General features: G+C 33.1%; 3 protein-coding genes across 6 annotated transcripts in view; 2 read left to right on the top strand and 1 right to left on the bottom strand.

The window, feature by feature from the left end:
• The window catches only part of LOC126763630 (supervillin), a 473,985-nt gene that overhangs the window by 403,704 nt on the left and 47,496 nt on the right, over positions 1 to 22,785 (bottom strand). The window contains exon 1 of one of the 3 annotated variants that reach the window (XM_050481321.1): positions 17,799 to 19,125. The exons of the other annotated variants lie outside the window; for them this stretch is intronic. Coding sequence (XP_050337278.1) covers positions 17,799 to 17,813 — 15 coding nt within the window. The 5' untranslated portion in view covers positions 17,814 to 19,125. Of the gene's footprint in view, positions 1 to 17,798; positions 19,126 to 22,785 lie in introns of those variants that run through there. 3 annotated transcript variants of the gene reach the window in all.
• On the top strand, positions 9,186 to 10,383 carry LOC126763658 (uncharacterized). Of its 2 annotated transcripts, none has more exons than XM_050481371.1 (3): positions 9,186 to 9,413; positions 9,697 to 9,950; positions 10,023 to 10,383. In XM_050481371.1, exons 1-3 carry the CDS (start codon positions 9,377 to 9,379, stop codon positions 10,176 to 10,178), a joined length of 447 nt encoding a protein of 148 aa, XP_050337328.1. In that variant the 5' UTR covers positions 9,186 to 9,376; the 3' UTR covers positions 10,179 to 10,383. The 2 variants fall into 2 exon arrangements, with proteins under 2 accessions (XP_050337328.1, XP_050337329.1); XM_050481372.1 differs by having other exon boundaries at positions 9,189 to 9,413; positions 9,748 to 9,950; positions 10,023 to 10,381.
• On the top strand, positions 10,420 to 11,449 carry LOC126763660 (uncharacterized). Its single transcript, XM_050481375.1, has 3 exons — positions 10,420 to 10,772; positions 10,845 to 11,035; positions 11,101 to 11,449. Exons 1-3 carry the CDS (start codon positions 10,712 to 10,714, stop codon positions 11,188 to 11,190), a joined length of 342 nt encoding a protein of 113 aa, XP_050337332.1. The 5' UTR covers positions 10,420 to 10,711; the 3' UTR covers positions 11,191 to 11,449.

Genomic DNA, 22,785 nt, shown 5'->3' with positions numbered 1-22,785 from the left:
CCTTCTTTTACGCCTCTCGTCGGTTCCTCGGACTTTCCAAAGCTACAAACACAGCCACAAACTAGCAAAGTCACTTTGTACCATTTCTTAACGGTTTTTTACTATTTGCAATGTGAACGATTTCGTTATTTGTTTAAGTAGGTAAAGGCAACGGTTTTTCTAAATTCTAACGTGCTTTTGTTGCTGCTGTTTTTGGTTTTTATACTCGGCGCTTTTACTCACGTAATTGGTTTAATTTGGTTTTGTGCGTACAAACTGATTGACTTTTAAGTGTACGGCCATGCATGCGGCAAGTAGCGGCGGCACGGTGTCGCCAGTCCAATTGGCATGACGTTGCACATTCAAAGTTGCCGATTGAATTTCTATTTTTTTCGCTTTTTAGAATGTGCATTTTTGTTGTGAAATAAAGCGCTATGTGAAATGCTTGCTACAGCGTGTGATCCTGACCTAATTGTGTATTAGGTAATGACATTACCGCACAAAAGCATCAAATTGACATAATAAAATGTTGTAATAGGCTGCGGTAGACTTCAGAGATAAATTTTCTGCGAACTGAGGAGTTGAACGTTATACGTTTTTAGGTTAAAACGACCAGTTTTGAACACTGGTATTAAAGATGTCTACTTGTAGTCTCTTTGTAATGCTTGTAAATCGTCGCGTTGGCATCAGTTATATAGCAGAGGGTCATAACCTTACGGATCGACTCAATACTTTTTAAGTTAATGTTTTGGCTAGAGAGATAGATAGGTAGATTTAATTGAGGCATGCACCGCGACCTAAGGTCTATTGTGCCCTCCCCTCAGTCAAAGTGGATCACATAGGTCCAGCAAGCTGATAAACTCCAGTATCCTGCTGGTTGCTATTGAGGCATTGTGATCCCTATTCGGAAACATAGATCTAAGGGTTTCTAACCTGCATCTACAGACTGCTGAGCAGTCTACCAAAAGGTGCTATAGAGTTTCCGGGAGTTAGCACAGTGGGCTATACCCATGTTAGATAGGTAGATAGGCGAAATTTGTCCCTCAGAAGGTTGATTACACTTTTAAACCTCGTGAGGTTGTAACTACCCGTTAACAGCTATGCCTGCCGCATGCCTGTGAGTTTTTGACAATACCTTTTCCTGCCCACTCTCTCGTCCTTGCGGAGCAACTCCTTTATGGTATGGGGGCCGACTGCATTGCAGCTTTCCAGTCTCACCATCCAGAAGGCACCTGCCGAGCAGGCAAGCTCATCTGTCATCACCCAGTTCATTACCGGCTACACCCTTATGACCAGGCACTAAGATCAGTTGCCCTCGGATGCGAGCTAATAGGTTGTTCAGCCGTTCTATAAACTCTTGCATCAATAACGATTTAGTCTCTTAGCTTAAATCGTTGCGAGTGCCACATGTCTATCGCTGGGTATGGCGATATTTTCATTGCAACAGTTGTGTTGGGGGTTTATCTCTATACACTGACTTATAACAAAGACTTGGAAAATACTCAGAAAACGCCGCATAGGTATGGAAAGTTTGGTACGCAGTTCTGTGACATCTGCACCAATATCTTCCGACGTTTTCGATCCGTTAATGTACCACTTAATAGTGCTTTCCTTCAGCAGTAGGTAAAGTGTGGAGTTACTCCATTCAACCTAACAGCGGAGGTTAACTTTAAACTTCCTTGTGAAGTTGGCCCTTTCGGTAATGCTATCCACCGGTAGAAGATCCATTAGTATTTCATCACATAAGACCTTCGCTTGCTGGGACAAGATTACCTTCCCTCTACCATACCCGTTTGCTGTCATTTGAAGCATAGTATGTATAGCTGTTTGTATTATCACAAGCTGAAGCGGTGTGAGTTCGAACCGGATGCACAGTCACAAGCAAGCCTTTGAAATTTTGATAGTTGAAGCCCCACCAAAATCTGCAATGCTTTCAAAGCCCGAGCTATCGTTTCAAATGTAACGAAAGGTCCACATTCATATTCTCCATCCAGCTTGTATTTGGGTCTGAAGCGTATCAATGCTAGACTCGTACCAAAATAACTTATACATTCATAAAAGACATTATTGATGCTGACAAGACTTGGGTTTATGAATATGACGTGGAAACTGTCCAACATTCTAGAAGGGTAATCCAAAAATGAGCCGAAACAGAAAAAACAAAAATTCGCTAAAGGCAATGGAGGCCATCCCAGCCGATGCTTATAGCAAGTCTTTGGAAAATTAGATACAGCGTTGGTATGCTTGTACATGTTTAAGGCGTTAAAAAAGGTTTTATATTAAAATACGTGAAAAAGTATTTTTTTTAGAAATTGATCGATGGTATTCTTAAACCCGATAAACAGTTAATTTTGAAAATAGTTTTTTTTTTCAGTCCAAGAACGTTTGTTATACTCTTTCGACGCTTTATGCAAATTTGAAAAGCAAGATCGGTCTTGAGATCGAGAATATTTCAGAATTATAGCCATTCGAAACCAATACTGTAAGAATTAATCCAATAACTTTTGGTTCAGCTCGGATTGCTATGGTACGAATCATGCTCCAGATATACAAGAATTGATATAGCAATATCAGTCTTGAGTGCGACGATATTTGAGCATTATATCCATTAGACCTACAAAATATTTAGTTTTGATTTCTTTGCCTTGAATGTTTTTATGCTGCATGTTTAAGCAATTTTAAATACATGTGATCAAAGAAAATACCCAGAAATCAAATTGTTTAACGGTCAAAATTTGAGATCGCAAACCGCCAAAATAATATTTCAGCATAAATTATGGCTGACAAGTTCGATATACCAGAAAACACATAAAATCGCTGAATGGAACGAATTATGCTCAAGTAGGCATATCTATGAAAGCCATGATGTAAAGAACACTCTTCTTACGACCATGTAATACATTGGTAGGTGTATAAATGTTGTAACAACAGCAAAATCACAAAAAGGCGTACAATATGTGTTATCAACGGTTGTTTATTACAACATTCTAGAATGTTTCTGCTTTGTGAAAATTAAAAATTAGTTTCGATAATTCTTTAGAGCTTTTTCTACTCATAAGCTTGCCACAAACAAGCTTTACTGATCGCTTATCAACAACCTCAAATTGCATTATAAATTGCCGCATTAAGTCGAGCGGAGAAGAAGAGGCTTAGTGCCTTATAAAATGCATATTTATTCTCTTTTTACTTTATTTTTTTGGTTCACATTCGCTACTTAAGGCTTTCATGTTTGTTTGCCGCTGCCCACTTTGTATCAACAACATTTCCTTTGCTACAGTTGTAATTCTCATAATTCTCAAATTTATATTCTTGTGGCAGGTGATATCGCCGACTAGGAAAAAATATGTATTCTTCCATGTCTTTGATGTACCCTTTCTATTTGCATTGTTTACACGCTTTACCGGCTTACGCTTGCTGCAACACAACAACAAATGCATGAAAACAAAAACAAGCCGCAGTGTTTCTTGCCCACAAGTTTCTTATAGAACACACCTAACTTTTTCAAAACTATTCTGAAATCAATGTGGACCCCTGCTGGCACAGGTTTTTTCTCTCATCTTCACTTTAAGTCTCGCTTGCGGCTCTTGATCATATGCTAATGAGTTAGAATAAGCCGGGGAACACTTGTTCATTTCTGCTGACTATGCCGTTACCGCAACACTCCAACTTAGACTCAGTGGGATGCTGAGTTGTCTGAGACGCCTGTAACAGCATATAAGGTAGTGAGCCGCTATGTAAACAACTGCTCTCTCTCTTAATCCAAACTAACATTTCGACTATGTGATTATTGGTGATTACGCCTTTTTCTTTTTGAATAATTCAAATTCTAGCGTTAGCGGCTAGAATGAGGTCAAGTTATATTCTTAATGCATTTTGTGTTGTTAAGTGTTGCTCATTTACTCGTATCTTTGGGCTAATATCACCATATCCGCTCTTTCAATATGTAATAACCGTTTTGTGGACGATATTACTTTTATATTTGTTGATAATATTGAAATTGCATTTGGTTAAGAGAAGCTTAAAAATAATAATAAAAACTTTTTTATTTTAAAAAGTTTTTTTTCTGTTGTATAAATTTAGTGTTATTAGTCTAGATAAAATTTTATAGTGGCGTAATTCTTAAGCCTTCAGTGACAATTGACATTTGATGAACAAAGTCTCATAACACTGTTGCTTCTTGGTCGGTTGTCTATTTTAGAAGAGGTCATATAAGCCTTTAAGTCTGTTTTGAACAACTACCAACTACAAAAAACCGTTAGAATAGTCTATATGTTAGTTTTTTAAGCGTAATCATCAGCATAGCTCAACATTAGATCCCATAAACATCCATTTTCACTAAAAAAAGTTTCCCACGATGTAGTCATTTTGACGATTGCGTAGAGAATAAAGCGACTTCAACAAACCTCTTACAAAAGACGTAAACTTTACCCCTCCTTGCAATCATTTGCCTTTTTTCTATGATAAAAATCACGCGAAATTTATGTTTTACAACAAAAAAAAAGTCTATGAAACTGAACTAACTAGTTGGCAGTACACTTGTTGGCTTAGTCACAGGTGAGAACTTACTGGCAGCAGGTGCGAGCCGCAAGGTCATTCTTAGGTTAGGTTAGTCTGTTAGTCTAATAAGCCACGCATATACCACTTTTAGTCCTTAGAGATTCCAGATGGAGTTCAGTTACTAGGTCCATGAGGAGTAGTCATGCCTAAGTATGCCTGAGCATGACGCTAGTTTCAACAGACTCTGCGACCTCACTATCGATACCTCTTCTAGCGTATCAAACCGTGGGGACCCCAGATACTTACAGAGTAGTTTTGCTGGGACTACACAAGAGATACTACACAAGTACACAAGAGATACTCCACTCCTGCAGTCGTCTCGATCTGTTAGTCTCATTCTGTGGGCGTGTGTCGCCACCTCCGGCATCATTTACGATGACACATGTAGAAAATACAGTGCAGTAGGCATGAGAAAGACGTGTGTTCCAAGCTCTGCTTATGTCCAGCATTCTCTAGAACTAGGCTTAGAACATCGCTTAGGAACTTCACAGTTCCAGGGACTGGATGAAGTATCAGAAACAGATACTAAGTCTCTATTTAACGTCACAAAAAGCGTTCACAAAATGAGGACACAACGTAAACTTCGGCTGGTATTAATACAACTGATAGTACAAAGGACCTGTAGGTCTATGTATCGCTTAACAGTTAGTCAGTGTAACCTAACCTAACCTAACATAACCAACTAACTTAAAGCTATAAAAAAAATCAGCTTTACCAATATCTAGATCAGCCATCTTCTTTTACCTAAAGTATAGTCCCAAGAGAGAAAGATATAAGGAAAGCTGGTAGTGTCATACCTTCACCCAATTTGAGGTAGTCCTCTGGTAACATGATTTGCAACCAAAATGGTTGGATTAACATCAAGGACTATAATCATATCATATACTGTTTCTAGACCACTTACCACTAAAAGAATCGAAGGTTCGAAACTCTATTTATGAAATTAGTTTTCCAGCGTTCTATTGAGAGAATATTTCGGTGAACTGCTAATTTCACGTTTTGTGCCGGTCGATTAGCCACCAAAATCGTATGATAACACAACGTTAGACTTTTTCCTGTGGGAATATATAAAGTCTAAAGTCTATGCGAACAATCCCGCTTCGATTCAGGTCTTGGAGCAAAACATCACGCGTGTCATTCGCCAGTTACCAGTCGAAATGTTCGAACGAGTCATCGAACATTGGACTCAACGAATGGACCATTTGAGACATAGCCACGGCCAACATTTGAAAGAGATAATCTTCAGAAATTAAATGCCAAAGAATGTTCTTTCGAATGATAATAAAGATTCTCCTTTAAAAAAGTAGGGAACCTCGAAATGGATCAGCCTTTATAAGGACATTTTAATGTAGCTTTCAACACATCAATTTTACCATCCTTTCAGCACAAAAAAAAAATCGATTTTCAACAAAAAAAAAGTCAACTCGTGTGCTGGTAATTATTTGCGTCGAACTCAGTCAATGAACTGCGTCACCCACAAGTGCCAAGTAACACAAATTGTTGTTGGTATTTTTTTTTTTTATTTGTTATAAGTATTTGTACTTATATACTTATATGTATGTGGATTTAACTACTGGCACATTTGGCAAACGCGCAAATACATTAAGGCTGCACGATCCATATAAAATATAAACTAAGTATATATAATGTACATCCATACTATACATATGTATATGTACATATGTATGTATGTATAAATTGAAACAGACAGCACATTTTGTAAAGATCGATAGAAAACACATTTGAGAAACACATTTCGGTTTCGAAAATAGACAATATTGAATTGGACAGTAAGAAAATATCGAATAAATAGGCAACGAGATAAAGACGAATTACGCACGAGTCGCAGGTAATAAATGCAAAACAGCTGTTCACTTATTTTTTTGAGATTTTTTCTGCTTTATGGCTGCTGAAACAAGTCAATCACGCTTTTCAAATAGAAATTTACGCATTAAAATGCAAAAAGTCGCCGACATGTCGCACAAATACCGTTACACGGTTAGGCAAATGACAACAAAGAAAAGGTTGTACAGTATCTGGGTGCCTACGTGAAGGAGGACTTGCTTTTTAGTGCATGCAAGTACTTTTTCATGCGGGTATACTAATTATATACCCATATGTACATACATACATACCAATGTACGAGTACAGCTACGCACAGTGACTTTGATAAGTCCAAGTTGGCTAATGATAAAATAAGCTATGAAAGCGCACGCAAAAACGCCCAAAAGCAATTAAGTGAAAGACAATCCAATGACACCTCAAAACAAAATTAACAAAAACTATAAAAATAGACGCTAACAACAGCTTGAAACACGTTAAATAAATAATTAAATCTAACGTGTGTACGATATGTGTATATACCCTTATACATATGTACATAGGTATGTGTACACAAATCAAATTAACCTAAATAGCTGCACATGCGCCTATCATAGAGGCACCGTTGGGCATAAATATTTATGCATGAAAATATAAGAAAAAGTTTGTACCGTGCTAAGAAATGTCACCTAAGGTAATTTCTCTTTTGCGGAAAGTCATAACTTGGACTTATGTACATAAGTACATAGTACATGCCTATAAAAGACACAATTTTCATGACTCGCCTTCACGTGTAATGAGAAACATTGTATTTTTTTACTTCCGAGATTGGATATTTTTACTGAAGTTGTTGCTATTTGCGTTGTAGCGTTTCCTACTTTAATAATTACATATTTTCAATCAATACCACAATAACCCTAAAATAATCGGGATTCCGAATCAAAGTTTCGGGATTAGAAAAAATTTACTTCCGAGATTGAAAATTTCTATGTGTGTTTTTAACTATAAAAATTATTAAGTCCCGAAATATCCGAAAATATTCGGGATTCCAAATCGAAGTTTCGGGATTAGAAGAACAAAAAATTTCGAGATTGGAAATTTCTAGTGTGTGTTTTTAACTATAAAAATTATTAAGTCTCCAAATATCCCGAAAATATTCAAGATCCCAAAATCAATGTTTCGGGATTAGAAAAAAAAAATGTTCGTGATTGGAAATTTATGATTACGTATTTTCTTTTAGCGTACTAAAACGCTGTATGCTGGTGATTTTTTATTTGAAAAATCATTAAATTCCGAAATATTCCGAAAATACTCCTGGTGTCGATGTCTCGGGATTGGAATAAATTTGCTTCCGAAATTTTAAGTTTCTACTGAATTGTTTGCGTTGCAAAATGTATTTTTTACTTTGAATAATATTTTAATCCCGAAATGTATCGAAAATATTCGGGGTCCCAAATTCAATGTTTCGAGACTAGAAAAAAATTGCTTTCGAGATTGGAAATTTATAAGGAAGTATTTTCTATTAGCGTTGCAATAAGTGTTTGTTACTTTTAAAAATTATTAAATCCCGAAATATCCCGAAAATATACGTAGTCCTCAAATCGATGTCTCGGTATTATAATATATTTGCTTCCGAGTTTGGAAATTACTATAGAATTACTTTCTATTATCGTTGCAGTATGTGTTTTTTACTTTCAATAATTATTATATCTCGAAATATCCCGGAAATAGTCGCGTTACCGAAATCGATGTTTCGGGATTGCTTCCGAGTTTGGAAATTTCTATAAAAACTTTAAATTAGCGTTTTTTCTCTGTATAATATAGTTGTGAAAATATTCGATTTTCCAAAGTCGACATTTCGGGATTAAAAAAAATTGTTCAAGAGATTGGAAATAATTTTCTATTAAATCCAGAAATGTCCAGAAAATAGTCGCGATACCGAAGTCGATGTTTCGGGTAATGCTTCCGAGATTGGAAATTTCGATTGAAATGTTTTATATTTGCTGTTTTTACCGGATGATATAGTTGTGAAATCCCGAAAATGTTTGGTGCCCCGATGTCGACGTTTGAGAATGAGCAAGGAAATTCTCAGTAACAAATACAGGGTTTTGAAATATTAATTCGTACAAGCGACGGTCATCGTTTCTACCTTATACCTCATCTACAAGTCATTTCCTTCGAAATATGACTCCTTTGCATAAGCGAGCCATTTTTGTAGAGCTCAGTAGGGATTCTTTATTTTTTTGGGGAAATTTCTGTTTGAGGTACATTTCTTGAATCTTTCAAAGTAGTCACGGTGAACAAGAACAGGTCAAATTTAAAATGTATATATGTACATACTAAAAATTATATGTATGTTGAAGTTATCACCCGATAGCCGAACGTATCGGTTTCATTCAATACTCTTTGGTCTATTCGTTCGTAGAGGTGAATATAGTTTTTGAATGTACTAAACACATTGTTGTCAAAAAAGTGGTTTTGAAGTCCGTTGTATTGAGAGGAAGAATTGTGGAACAGAGCTGATACCAAATTTCTTACAACCTTCGATTTTGAACACATTTTTGAAGCGGACTTCTACGCGTATGCCTTAAGGACTACCAAAGAATTTGAAGATAGTATAATCGAAAACTTGAAGAGACCAAAACAGATTCAGGTTTCAGGTTTAACAGAGAACAAAAATAACAGTGGTTTGAAGTCTCGTGTTTAAAGCAAATATTCAACACTTCAAACCTCAGTCAAGAGGTTGAAGAAACGTAGAAACTTTTGATTTAAACATTTCACAAATTTCTAATTTGAAAAATGAAAAATTCATAATCAAATAATAGTAAAAAAATACTTGGCTTACAAACAATACCGAATTGTGCAAAATTTTCAAAATTTGTTTACAAAATATTCGTGTTATGAGTTTGCGCAAATAAGTGTGCTGAGACTTGAGGAAAACAAACAGTGGATCTAAAGACAAAACAAATTATCATTAAATTAAGTGTGTCAATACTGAAAAGAATTGTTTGCAAACAACATGAAGATACCATTCCTCAGCAGCTCTGCGCCCAAAGGTAGGCAAAGTGTTATTTGTTTTTGAAATTTTCGAAACTTAACTGTGGCAACAAGCAGAACTGTCAAACTGCGAAGCGCTGTAACTTGTGCTTAAAATAAAATTAGAGATGTATGTATTTTTAAAATAACGGGAATCTTTAGTTTATAATATAACTAGAAGCTAGTTACTGAACCAATTTCTAGGTTTTCTGACCAAAGTAATATACATATATATATGTATATTGACATGTTTAAAATACAATGCTCATAAGTACATACTTCATATCTTGCTTGTTGCCACAGAACTGCTTAACGAGGAAGATATCGGTACGTGTGGTTGTTGTTCACTTGCAGAGCCCGAACCCATATCATACGCATCGGAGTTTCGCGACTTTCTGCAAAACAATGCGCCACTGGATTTCGAGACGAAAATGGCGCGTGCACGTCCATTTATATTCGCTAGTTTTATAGCGTGGCCCGCTTATTGGCTTTATAGAGGCATGGATTGGAGCAATCGGGCGCATCTGGAGCGCTCGCTTGTCACTTACATCAATCGAGTGAGCGTTAGAAATGGGAGTAGAAATAATCACGGTTGCATTTTTAAACATTTTTTCTCTTCTCCACTACAGACCTTTCACCACGCAAAGCTCATGCAATTCACCATACTCGGTGTGGGTCTCATGTTTGCGGTGTACGAGGAGAGTCCACTACTGCTTAAGGTCAATAATATGCTGCAAGGCTTCGACGAAGAGGACTACCGTACTAAAAACACCGTTGTAGATTGAGTTAACGCAGAGCGGACGAGATATTAACGAATGAGATTTAAGAGTTCTGGTATAAAGGGGAACTTAAAATATGACAATCTGCAGAAAATGTCGTATAGAAGATGCGTTCAATCAAAATTATCAAAATTATTTTCTTACTTAAAAACTCGTAAGAGCAAAACCACTGTAGTTTCCGGCATTGAAGGTGGTTGTGGCAAACACTTTACATTTTTGATAGTTCACTTTTGACATTTGTTCAATAAAATCTTAAAAATATATATTGAAATTTTTTGGTTCCAAAATTCGAAAACAAATTTTTGTATTTTCTTCAAGCCTTTGTAGAGCTGTAAAATTGCATTTTCAAATTATGGTTGTAATAATTGCGCGTGCGTAACTGCATATTTGAGATTGAGAGGGCGAGCGCTGAGTACGCCGAGTTGTGTGTGAAAAATCTAGCATAAAGAACTAAACATTTATATAAAATCCCGTGCTTCGAGTAGAACCGCAACTTTTTACGAAACCTAGTATTTCTTAGGCAACGTGCTACCAGCAAAATGTCGTTATTAAAAAATCTCTTCCAGAGTAAGACCGCCCAACCGGCCTACAGCGAGAATGGTGTGTTAACTTGAAAATAAAAGCACAGAAATTGTAAGTAAACATTATCTTCCCATCTTCCCAACAACACAGTGCCACGTGAAGTCAACATGGGTGAGGAGGTGCGTCGCTTGATGCACAGGCAAGATATTGAAGCGGCTATGGAGTCTGCGAAGCCTTTCCTACTGACTGCTGCGCTAGCTTGGCCCACAGTTTGGCTGTATCGCGGTTTCGAATGGCATACAAAACGGGGTAAGGAGACGCTGCCGCTCTATATAAGAAAGGTGGGTCTCAAAATAGCAGTTGAACAGGAAGGTTGACCTTAAATATTCTTTTCTATATTTTGCAGACCTTTTTTGCCGCTAAAATTACACAGCTCTCGGTGCTTCTACTTGGTCTAGTTTATGCTATCGGCAGTACACAGCCACGTCACTTTTAATTTGACTCTTATTTTACTAAAATAAGGAAAGAAAAATCGGACGGGTTGCTCGAAACTAAAGCAAGGTCTAAAATTAAAAAATGCTGCTTGTGTTCGTCTTCGTGTTACGAAAATGTCATCCACAAAAATCCGATAAAAAAATAATTACAATTTATATAGTATCGAGTTAGACAAATAATTGTAGAAAAAATCGAAAATGAACAGCTGAAGCATATGTAGAAGAAATAATTGTAACAAACCAACCAAGAAATTATTAAAGCAGAGCTGAAAAGTTCAAATTCCAATATAAGCTATTTTGAAGTTTTATTTCTGAGTGTTGAAGAGAGGCCTTACGGCTTTTCACATGGATGAAACTGAAAAAAAAAAATTCTTTACTGGAAGATATTGTTGATAAAATAAAAGCTGATCTTAGTGCTTCTTTTCGCAGCCAACTTCCTGCTTAACCGCTTTATCGTCACATATTTGAACAGCTCATACAGCAGTCAAAAATCTGTAAATCATTTTCGAAGCGTATTGTTTCTGTAGACGAAAAGTGGGTTATTTACCAGAATGTAAAGTACAAGAGATCATGGTCTGAAAGCGAGGAATCAGATCGAAACACCTTTGAATGCCGCTAGTCATCATAAAAGTTATGTTGTCTGTTTGGTAACCTTCCAAAGGGAAAGTACCTTTTGAGCTTTTGTTCGACAATATCACGATTAATTCTGAGGTGCATTATGATCAGCTGGACAAATTGAGTCATACACTCAATCAGAAGAGACCAGAATTGATCAATAGAAAAGATGTAGTGTTGCACCAAGACAATGCGAAACCTCATACAAGTTTTATGACTCGCCAAATTCGCCAGACTTAGTACCTACGGACTATTGCTTCTTTCGGTCTCTACCAAACTTTTTGGATGGTGGAACATTCAACCCAACCCAAATCAGCACCGAAAGATGACAAAAGGTATTACATCGAAATGGAGAATATACATATGTATATATTTTCAGTATATTATTTCAAATTCAAATTCTATATTCTGAAAAAAACACCCTTTTTAAAAATTCATAATAACTACTTTATCATTACTTTTCTGTAAATCAACGCGCTGTTCACCTCCACATGAATATACATATATGTATGTATAATTCAATTTCTTTGACCCACATATTTTGCTCGTCACTGTAATACATTTTTTATTTTATTTTAATGCTAATTAACACCCTTTCTTTGCAACCATTTCTTTCTTTACAATTTATTTCAAGGTCGCATTCCTCCAGTGCCGTCAAAATTGTGCTCATTTCGCTAGTGAAATTTTAAATATTTATGTACATACTCAAGTCTCTTGTGGAATTTTTTTACGACATTGCATATGAAATGCAAAAACAAAACAAAAAACTTTTAAGACAGATAAATGCAGGAAAATTTATCTTGTAAAATTTAAAGTGTTGTAAAAAATTCACTTAAAAATTTACTTTTAGTTGTTGAGGATTTTGTGTTATTTTTAAATGTCATTGACACGAAGCACAACACTTGTCACTGTCGCTGTTGGAGCGCTGTAAAGAAATGGGCGACGAAATACACTTTTTTTATAGACACACATATGTACATATGTACATAGCGCGAACATACTGACGAACATGTGTTTGGATGTGTATACAGAGACAAGAATTTGTACTCATTAATAATTTTATGTCACAATATTATGATTATTGTAATTTATGTTGAGTTTAGAAATTTCATGAAATTAAAAATTTTGAATTTTTTATGCCACTATTTATAATATATGTACATATATTAAATGTTAAAACAATTTCTTATTATAAAGAAAAATTAAAAAATATATTTTAAAACTAAAAATTTAAAATAAGAAACACAAATATTTTAAAGAAATGTTTAGCATTTAAAATAAAAAAAAAAAACAAAAGAAATATATATAATTTAAAAAATATATAAAAATTTAAAATACAAAAATAATCAGCATGCAATTTTTTAATTATAAAAGCAATTTAAAAAAATTAAAAATTATAAAAATTTAAAATAAAAAATAAAGAATAATTAAAGAAAATTAAAAAAAAAATACATGAAATTTTTTTAATATTAAAATCAATTAAAGAAAATTAATTTTTATTAAGGTATTTAAGTAAAAATAAAAAACAATTTTTAAATTAAAAACAAAAATTAAAATATATTAACAAGATTAAAAATAAAAAAAATATAAAATAGAGAAAAAATATAAAATAGAGAAAAAATATAAAGATAAAAAAGTTAAAAAAAATTTATTAAAAGCAATTTAAAATAATTTAAAATTTTAAAAATACAAAAAAGTTTTTAATAAAAAATAAATAAATTTAAAATTAAAAAATAATTATTATATTTTTAAAACTGAAAAAATTAAATTTTAGAAAGTAAGAAACAAAAATATTTAGAAAAAAATTAAAAAAAAAATAAATTAAAAAAAATTAAAATTAAACATATTAAAAAAAGAAAAAAATAAATATATAATGTAAAAAATATTTAAAAATTTAAAATACAAAATAAAAAATCATTACAAAAATATAAATATAAAAAGTTTTAATTATTATAAACAATTTAAAAAAATTAGAAAATAAAAAAGTATTTACATTTTAAAAGTTAAAACACAAAAACAAATTTTTAAATTAAAAACAAAAACAAAAATATACACAAAATTAAAAAATTAAGAAAAAATAAAATATTATATATAAAATATATAAAAAAAATTAAAACAAAATAAAAAAAAGTTTTTAAATGTAATAAACAAATTTAACCTATTCATGCCCATTCTCGCTTCATTCTAAAACCAAGTGATCAAAATGAATTAAAGAAAAAAATATGAAAATAAATAGATAATTAAAAATAATGAAAAAGTGAAGAGTTGTTCAGAATAATTTTATAAAGTTGGCTGTGTTTAAAAACCTGTATCCAGCGAACCAGGGCGCCAAGGACTTGAAATGTTTATCATTTCATATTTGCATCAAAATACTTGATTCATTGCAGGATTTATTATTGCTACAACTCGTTTAACATTTCCCCAAATATTTTCAATTGAATGCAGTTTCAGTGCCTGCGCTGGCCAGGATATTAAATCTATCCTTTCTGATAAAAACCACACCTTAGCTAGTTTGATCGTATATTTGGGGTCGTTAACCTGTTCAAACGTCCTGTCCATAATATTTCCGTGATGAAAACGATAACATAACATCCTTCGTGCTTGATTCATGATCTATAATAAGTATGGTGCTATATATCAAATATCTAGGAGCAACAGCATAGTACGAAAAGCAAGCCCATAGCATAATGATTAGACCACCATGTTAAAAAACTTTGTTGGTGTACCTGATATGATCTTATATGTTTGATAGTGGATGGACATATGCACTTCCTGGACCCTGTTCCTGCAAAAGTAAGCAATCTTGCTTTCATTGGTCCACGATACATTCCCCCATCGAACTTTATTCTTGCACTCACATATTTCTTCGTCAAAAGCGTTACTTTCGGGGTACTTGTTAACTATATTAGCAGAGATCTTTAAATTTAAGAAGCTGTTACACTACTATTTTCATGAACACAACTGTATATTATCTTACTTAAAGCCCGTTAATAAGCAGTTGCACTTCAAACTCAGTCGACCCAACCGTTATTATCTCAATGCCAGCAATAATATTGATATACTCGTATGCATTTCAATAAAATACGGCGTGATTATTATGTAGATAATGCAATTGCAGCTTGTACATGCATGTAATCGTGTACATATTGACAATAAAATTCACTTCCCTGCAATCGTTGAATGCGCATGCGCAAATGTATTTCAACTAATGTTCCAGCCGAATAAGCAATTGTTCAATGTAGCACAACAGTTTCATAGTTATTTGCATATGCATATACTCATATGTATATAAATTGTTACTAAGGTAAAAATTAATTGCTGTTAAGAGAAATATTGTTTATTTTTAGTAAAAGATATTTCCGTGCTGCTCAAGTTTGCACCGGTTCAACTTGTTTTATGTACCAAGAGTTATGACCGGTAATACAAATTTTCAGAAACCGTACTTTAAGAACAGAAATTTTGGAGAACAAACAAATGGTTTACACTAAATTTCTACTATTTTTTATTCATCAATTAATTTGAATTTATTATCGAAATTATATTATATATTATTGGATGGAGACGCAATCTATCTAGGAATAAACATATCTAGGAGTCTTTTGATTTTGATAGAATTATAAAATTTATAGATTATAGGATCTCTACTCTTCAAGCGAATGTCAAAAGAACGCTAAACACAGTTAAAATTTTATTTTCGATGTATCAATTATACACCGGCACTAGAGCGGAAGGACCACCTTGTAGATCTGGTAAAAATAACTGATTTTAGGTTGCTCACTTCGCTGGTTCAGCGACAGATATTTTTCTAAGGTTATCAACTTAATGAAAGTTTTATTTTGAGTTGAAATTATGTTCTGAGAGAGGAAGTGCAAACTGTAATATATTTTTAATACAATCCAAAGCCAATATATGGTATTTCCGGAAAGATATCTTAGTTTGATTCTCTAAACACTAATATCCTTCACAGCTGAATTTTTTATAACATAAAAGGGTATACAAAAATATTTATCTTGATTTTCATCAATCATTTTGACTGCTACAAGGTGCGTTCCAAAGTAAACAGGACTTAAAAAAAAACAGAACAAATGGTTTTTCGGCAAAATCAATTTATTTTATTCAAAATAGTCTACTTCTGCTTCAATACAGCTTTTTGCACGGTCCAAAAGCATGTTGAACGAGTGTTTTAGCTCGTTGGCCGGTATGGCCGCCAGTATGCTGGTGCAAGCCTTTTGAATGACTTCTACGTCTGTATAACGCTTTCCTTTCATGGCAAATGCGAAAAGGAAGAAGTCGCACGGTGCCATATCAGGTGAAAACGGGGAGTGGTTAATGGTTAAAATGTGATTTTTGGTCAAATAATCGGTCACAAGCGTCGATCGAATGTTGGATTCTCAGCAATTTTTGGTCGTCAGTCAATTTGTGCGGAACAAATCGTGCACGCACCTTTCGTAAGCCCAAATATTTGGCCAAAATACGATAAATCGATGTTTTGGAGATGTTCAATTCCATTTCCATGAATTTCAATGATGATTTTGGCTGATTTTTGTTGAATTCACGCACAGTTTCGATGGAATTTCCGTTGATCACGGATTTTGATTGGCCCACATGTTGATCGTCATTTATGTCCACTTGGAAAACGTTGAAACCACTCGTGCACCCTGCTACGGGATGGGCAATCATCGCCATAAACTTGTTTCATCAATTGAAACGTTTCGATAAAAATTTTGCCAATTCTAAAACAAAATTTAATGATGGCTCTTTGTTCGAAGCTCATTTTCGCACCGATAACACAAACATACTGACACTTAAAACGCAATAACTTCACTTCCAATCGATGAAATGTCATGAAATTCTCACTGGACAATCGATAAAGATAGCTCTAGTCGACATATAGAAGGCGCCAGCAGGGAGCGCTAGATTCAAAAAGTCCTGTTTACTTTGGAGCACACCTTGTATGATTTTGAGTTGAAAATATGTTCAGAGAGAGGAAGTGCAACCTGTAGATATCTTAGCTTGATTCTCTAAACACTAATATCCTTCACAGCAGAATTTTTTATAACATAAAAGGGTATAAAAAAATATTTATCTTGATTTTCATCAATCACTTTGTATGACAGCTATATGATATAGTAGTTCGATCTGAACTATACCTCCGGAGGTTGTAGCCCCGGCTTGGGATATAATCTATACCAACTTTCGAGAAGATATCTTGTCAAAAAAAAAGTTTTCCATACAAACGCTTGTATTTGATCGATCACTATATATGCAGCTATATGCTATAATGGTCCGATTGTAAATATAAACTATGACACCGACTTGTCAATACAAGAACTTGATTTCTCAGTTTGTATAGGGTATAAAAGAATATGTGCAAAAACATCTTCTTGGGGTAAAAAGAACATGTGCAAAATTTCAGATCGATATCGCAAAAACTGAAGAACTAAATCGCATATGTATAGAGAGAACTTCTAAACTTATGGAAAATAGTGCCTCGGTCCTGCTAAATATCCATATATTTTACAAGCATTATATGAATACGAATTAAAAATGTTTAAATTTTACGAATGTGCAACGATAACCACTGGCCCGCTGCGCCAAAAATCGTTGAGCCATGCAGCCGAACGCACTCGGCTATGCATTAGTTAATATCGGAACACGCAAACAAACAAACATGCAAATCGATAGGAAATTTGTTTAGCAAATAATTCACTTGCATAAATGAAAGAAAAACACGAACGCGCAATTTTACGGCGAGTGGCGGATTTGGCACGTAAAACGCGGCGAACGTGTGAAAGAAAGCCAGCGGGCAATTACAGATGCTTGTGTGTGTGTGTGTGGGAATAAAATGTGTAAACATTGCGTGGCTGCTTAAATTTGCTTATATAAATGCAAAGGTAAACAAAATTTTATTTCCACAATTTTTTGAGGGGGAATGCATGAGTTGGTATGAGTGTATAGGTGTGTACGAATGTAGGTATGTGTGTGCATAGCTCACCTGTATCAGATACATTTTGTATGATTATGATGTTTTCTCAGCAAAAATTTGCTAGTTGAAATTGTTTGTTGTTTTTGTTGTAATACTACACTGCTGCGCTGTTCAGCTTTGCGTGACTTTTTTGGAAATTAAATAATTTTGGTTTAAATTATTATTTTTTGGATTTTTTTAAATTTTTTTTTTTTGATTTTTTTTTTAACTTTTGCTTGTAATTCAGTATATTTTTCTTGTAATTTGGTTTATTTTTGTTATAATTTATTAATTTTTTGAATTTATTTTTTCAGTATTTTTTCGCTGTTGCTAATGTTGCAGCATGTGCATTCGCGTTTGTTGCACGTTTGTAGCACGAATTGTGTGACACTTGTCGCCGGAAATATGCACATACATACGTTCAAACACAAAGTATATTATGCACAATAAATATGTATTTTTCAGCGCTAGCTGACTTTAACAACAATCACCAAAGTTAACACTTTGCACTGAAATCCCTTTGGCTTGTATTGATATTGCTTTTGTTGTTGCTGTTTTACTTATGGTCAATTATTGAGGGCAATGTTGCTGTGTTTTTATGCACAATTGTTGTTGTTGTTGTTGTTATTATTATTACACTTGCTTTATGCACTGCCTGTTGCGCTCTGAAATGCAAGCATGCCACACTGTTGTGGCACTTGTTGCAGTTGCAATTTGTTATTGTTGTTGTTGTTTTCGTTGTAATGCAATTGTTTTGCTTATATTTTCACAGTTTATTTGCTTTGCAGCGCATTCAATTGCAATTATCGCGTTTGTGTTGCATGCAACTTTGGCGTTTTCTTCGTTGTTGCATAAAAAATTATTAACTTTTGTTGCGCTTTGTGCGCGGCATGGCCTGTTTGCCTTTTAGGTTTAAGTGTGCACTGATTTTAAGCACAGTTTCTCGCGCTGCAGTGTTGCTTATGCGATTCGTTATTGCTATTTGGAAAACTATAACGGCAAATTAATAAAAATTAAAAAGATAAAACGGTTTTGTTTTGCTTCAATTATCACTTTGCCTTGGCGGAGCAAGCGATTTAAGCGTTTGAAAGCGATTTTGTGTGCCAATCGAATTTTTTTCTTCAATTGAATTTTATTTGTATGAGTGTGTGTGTGTTTCGAATTTCAATTAGAATTTTTGCTTTAAACTCGTATTTCGTTATTCAACTGGCGACATTAAACGAAATTATGCAGACGTGTATAATTTCGGCAAGTCGCAGCGAACAGTTGTTAGTGTTAGGGAACAAAAATTAAAAAAAAATATTGAGTTGTGGTTTGTTTGGCGAATTTGATATTTTTGCGAGTAGAAACTTTAAATTATTTTAAAATTGCATGTTTATTATAATTAAATTTTGTTTAAATTATTTAAATTTATTTAATTTTTTGCAAATTATTTTAATTTTTTCAATTAAAAGTTTTTAAATGTTTTTAATTATTTAACTTTATTTAGTTTTTTTTTTTAATTTTTTTTAATTATTTTAATATTTTTAAATTATTTTAGTTTTTATTTTTTTAATTTTTCGAATTTTTGAAATTTATTTTATTTTTTTTTAATTTCGTTATTTAAAAAATGTTTTTAAATTTTTTTAATTATTTTAAACATTTTTTCTTCAATTTTTTCAATATGTCGTTTTTGTGTTTCGCTTTTTGAATTTTTATTTTTCAAATTTGAATTTTTATTTTATTAATTTTAATTTTTTTTATATTTTTGCTTGTGTTCTAATTGCTTGCTGACCAATTGGCTTTCATCTAATAGCTTCCGGTCTGAGGGCTTTTAGCAAAATTTGGCAGCTCAGTTGTGTGTTCCTCTATATTCGCACATTATTTCTTTGTTGTTGTTGTTTTGCTGACTTGTTTTGACATAACATTAGCACAAATACTGTTCGTTTCACTGTCGCTGACCGCTATTCGTTTATTGCAACATACAACAGATGTGGAATCAGGCTAGTCGGCTACCTCAATAAGGCACGTATTTGCCCTGTACTTTTGTTGTTTTCTGCAAAAATTGTTGCTTTTCACTTGAAGTGTACTTTAATGTAATAAATTAAAATTAATTTTTAAATTTCTTAATTAAAATCAATTTTTAACTTTTTAATTAGTTGTTAATTTTTTTAATTAAAATTAATTTTACAACTTTTTCATTAATTTTTAAATTTCTTAATTAAAATTAGTTTTTAATTTCCTTAATTTGTTTTTAAATTTTTTAAATTAAATTTAGTTTTTAATTTCTTTTTATTATACCAATTTTAAATCAATTTTTAATTTTTTTTATTAATTTTTAAATTTTTTATTTATTTTAAATTTTTTCCTTTAAGTTTTTATTTTTTTCTTTTTAATTAAATTAAATTTTTAATTACCTTAATTAATTTTTAATTTTTTTAATTAATTTAAACTTTTCGCTTAATTTTTTCGTTATTTCTTTTAAGCACAAAAAATTTATTTTTTCTGCGTTTTGATTTTCATGCGATTTTTTACATATTTTATGCATAATTTCGTTTTAATTTATTTTTTAAATTATATTTTTCCACTGAACTTGTTTTAGTTTAAGTTTTTGCTTTTATTTCCTTAATTATGATATTTTATTTTTAATTATAAAAATTAGTTATTTTAGCATTTTTTAACTAGCGCTAGTGTTAATTATTTTATCTCGAATTTTTGTTTTTACATCAACAAATGGCTGTCACAACACTAAACAGTTACTTTGTACATATTTCAGATTTTTAACTTTTTTCCCAGCAATTTTCCACGCTCATTACTATGCATGAACGCAGGTGAAATTCCCTTAAACACATTTATTATCGATCAAACAGTGGTAAACAAGCATTGTTTTTGTTTTTTCTTTCATATGTTAGCCCGTACAGGGTTGCTATGCACTCTATTGTCGGCTTGTAAAGGCATTTATGCAAGACTTTCATTCACATATTTTTGTTTGTTTTGCATTTCTTAAAATATTCAGTAATTCTTCACATTTTTAGCGCGTTTTCTTTGACTATTTCGCGACGTCTCTCAGCCAGTTACTTGATCTGTTGCCATCACTAACTTTATCACCAACTTCTTTACACTTTAATGCTTTGTATTTGTTTTTTCGCTTTCTTAACTTTTTCAACATTTTATCAGCTTTTTAGTATTTATTTTGGAATTTTAAAATGATTTTTTATTAATTTTCTTGCGTCTACTTTCATTCGACCAACCTTTCCTTACCGCGGTTTACTGTGGAATAAATTTCCAACTCAAGTCAGTCGCGCCAACAAGCAGCGGCGCGGCAACCAGCCCCCATTAGCAATTGAGTATTTTTCTTTCGAGTCGGTCGTGTTGCAACGGTTTGCACTCAAACATGTTCGGTCAGGTTCGAACGCGTTAAAAAGTGTTTCGAAGTGTTGTGATTATCGTTTTAAATTTTGAAGTTTTGAGGAATGTTTGGAAGCCTAAGTGATCCTTTGATAAAACATACCTTGATATTTAGATAATTTTTTTTTACTATTTGCTTTTCTTTTTTGTGTTGTATAGCCACGAGAGTATTGCATACATACTTAAGTATATGCACTGTTCTGTTTGCTCAGGAGTTGGCTGATATTTTCCACAGAACATTTTTTCATGCATCATTTGTTGACTAAGGCATTTAATTGTATGTCCATTAGCGTTAATTGCTTGTTGATCCGCGATAAGCTGCGTTGCTGCGCTATAATATTTTTGTGATTTTTTTTTTTGCCCTTCGCTGTTGTTTAATTTCCGACGAATATGACAATATCCAGATGAAAAAATTTTATGTTTATTCTGTTTTTCTTCGCTATATTCAAAGTCAATATTCATCGCAACATAATTTATAGTGTTTGTTTGAACTTGAATTAGTTAAGAGCAGATGTAGCCGGCACGCTTTCGATATTATATCGATATTATATGTATGTTTGTGTATAGGCAGACAGATTTATTAATTATAATTTTACTTACAAAGTTGCATGAATTTTTTCAATTTTTTTAGAATAAAAATTGTATGTTCGTCATCACTTTTCTCGATTATTTTATTTAGTATTGTATTGTTAGCATCTGATCAAAATTGATTCGGACTGCTTCATGGGCACACCAACCGAAACGATGAATATTTTTTTTTATTATTTTCATACTTTCTCGACATAAAAAAATTGCAGAAAGCACTCAGTACCAGATGAAAACATTGTCGCCATGAGAAATGCAAATTTTAGCAAAGTTTCTAAGCAAACTTGTGAGATAGTAATACCGCATTAGTCTATATATAATTGTGATCCTAAAATTTATATGGAGCTATGACCTTATAGCCTTTCCTTTCGACAAAGTTTTCTTAACGAAAGACTTAAAAGTTCCAAGGTATTTTTATTGAAGTCTCGAGTCAATTTCTAAAAGAACCAGCTAATTCCAGTTTTAAAAAAGGTTTTCTATCAATTATGCAGAACATTAATCGATACATTATAGCAAGGTTAGATATTGAATTACAATTCTAGGATTAATATATGGAAAATATATATGAATAACATTCGAAAATAAAAAAACTTAGGTATCGAATTCTTCCCAAACGACTTATGAGAAGTTTTTGTAATTTAACGTCAATTTCAGTAAATGTAGGTCGTGAAGTCATTAACATAAAACTAGCGTCTTGCGAGTCGGCCCTTCACCTCTGTTAATGACGATAACATCCAAAAGTTAAAACAAACATTGCTTGAAAATCTTCGCGAGATCGTAGAGCATATCATCTCTATGGATCCACTTAACACATTCTGATTGATAGCGTAGCTGAGAACGCTACATTCATCAAACGCACCATTATCGGTTACAAGACGTGAGATTATGAAGATGACAACGAAACTGTCCAATAAAGGCGAAACCGGAAAAACTACGAGCTACTCAAGATTTTTTTACTACCTTGGTATGGTTCTCTATAAAATCGTTCCAGTGTCAAAAAGCCAATAAAAAAATATTACTTGGCCATTTTGAGGCCTCTACATGA

The sequence above is a fragment of the Bactrocera neohumeralis genome, chromosome 6 (assembly GCF_024586455.1).
Source record: "Bactrocera neohumeralis isolate Rockhampton chromosome 6, APGP_CSIRO_Bneo_wtdbg2-racon-allhic-juicebox.fasta_v2, whole genome shotgun sequence".
NCBI lineage: Eukaryota > Metazoa > Arthropoda > Insecta > Diptera > Tephritidae > Bactrocera > Bactrocera neohumeralis.
The sequence above is the reverse complement of the archived record's forward strand: the minus strand, read 5'-3'. Positions and strand labels throughout refer to the sequence as shown.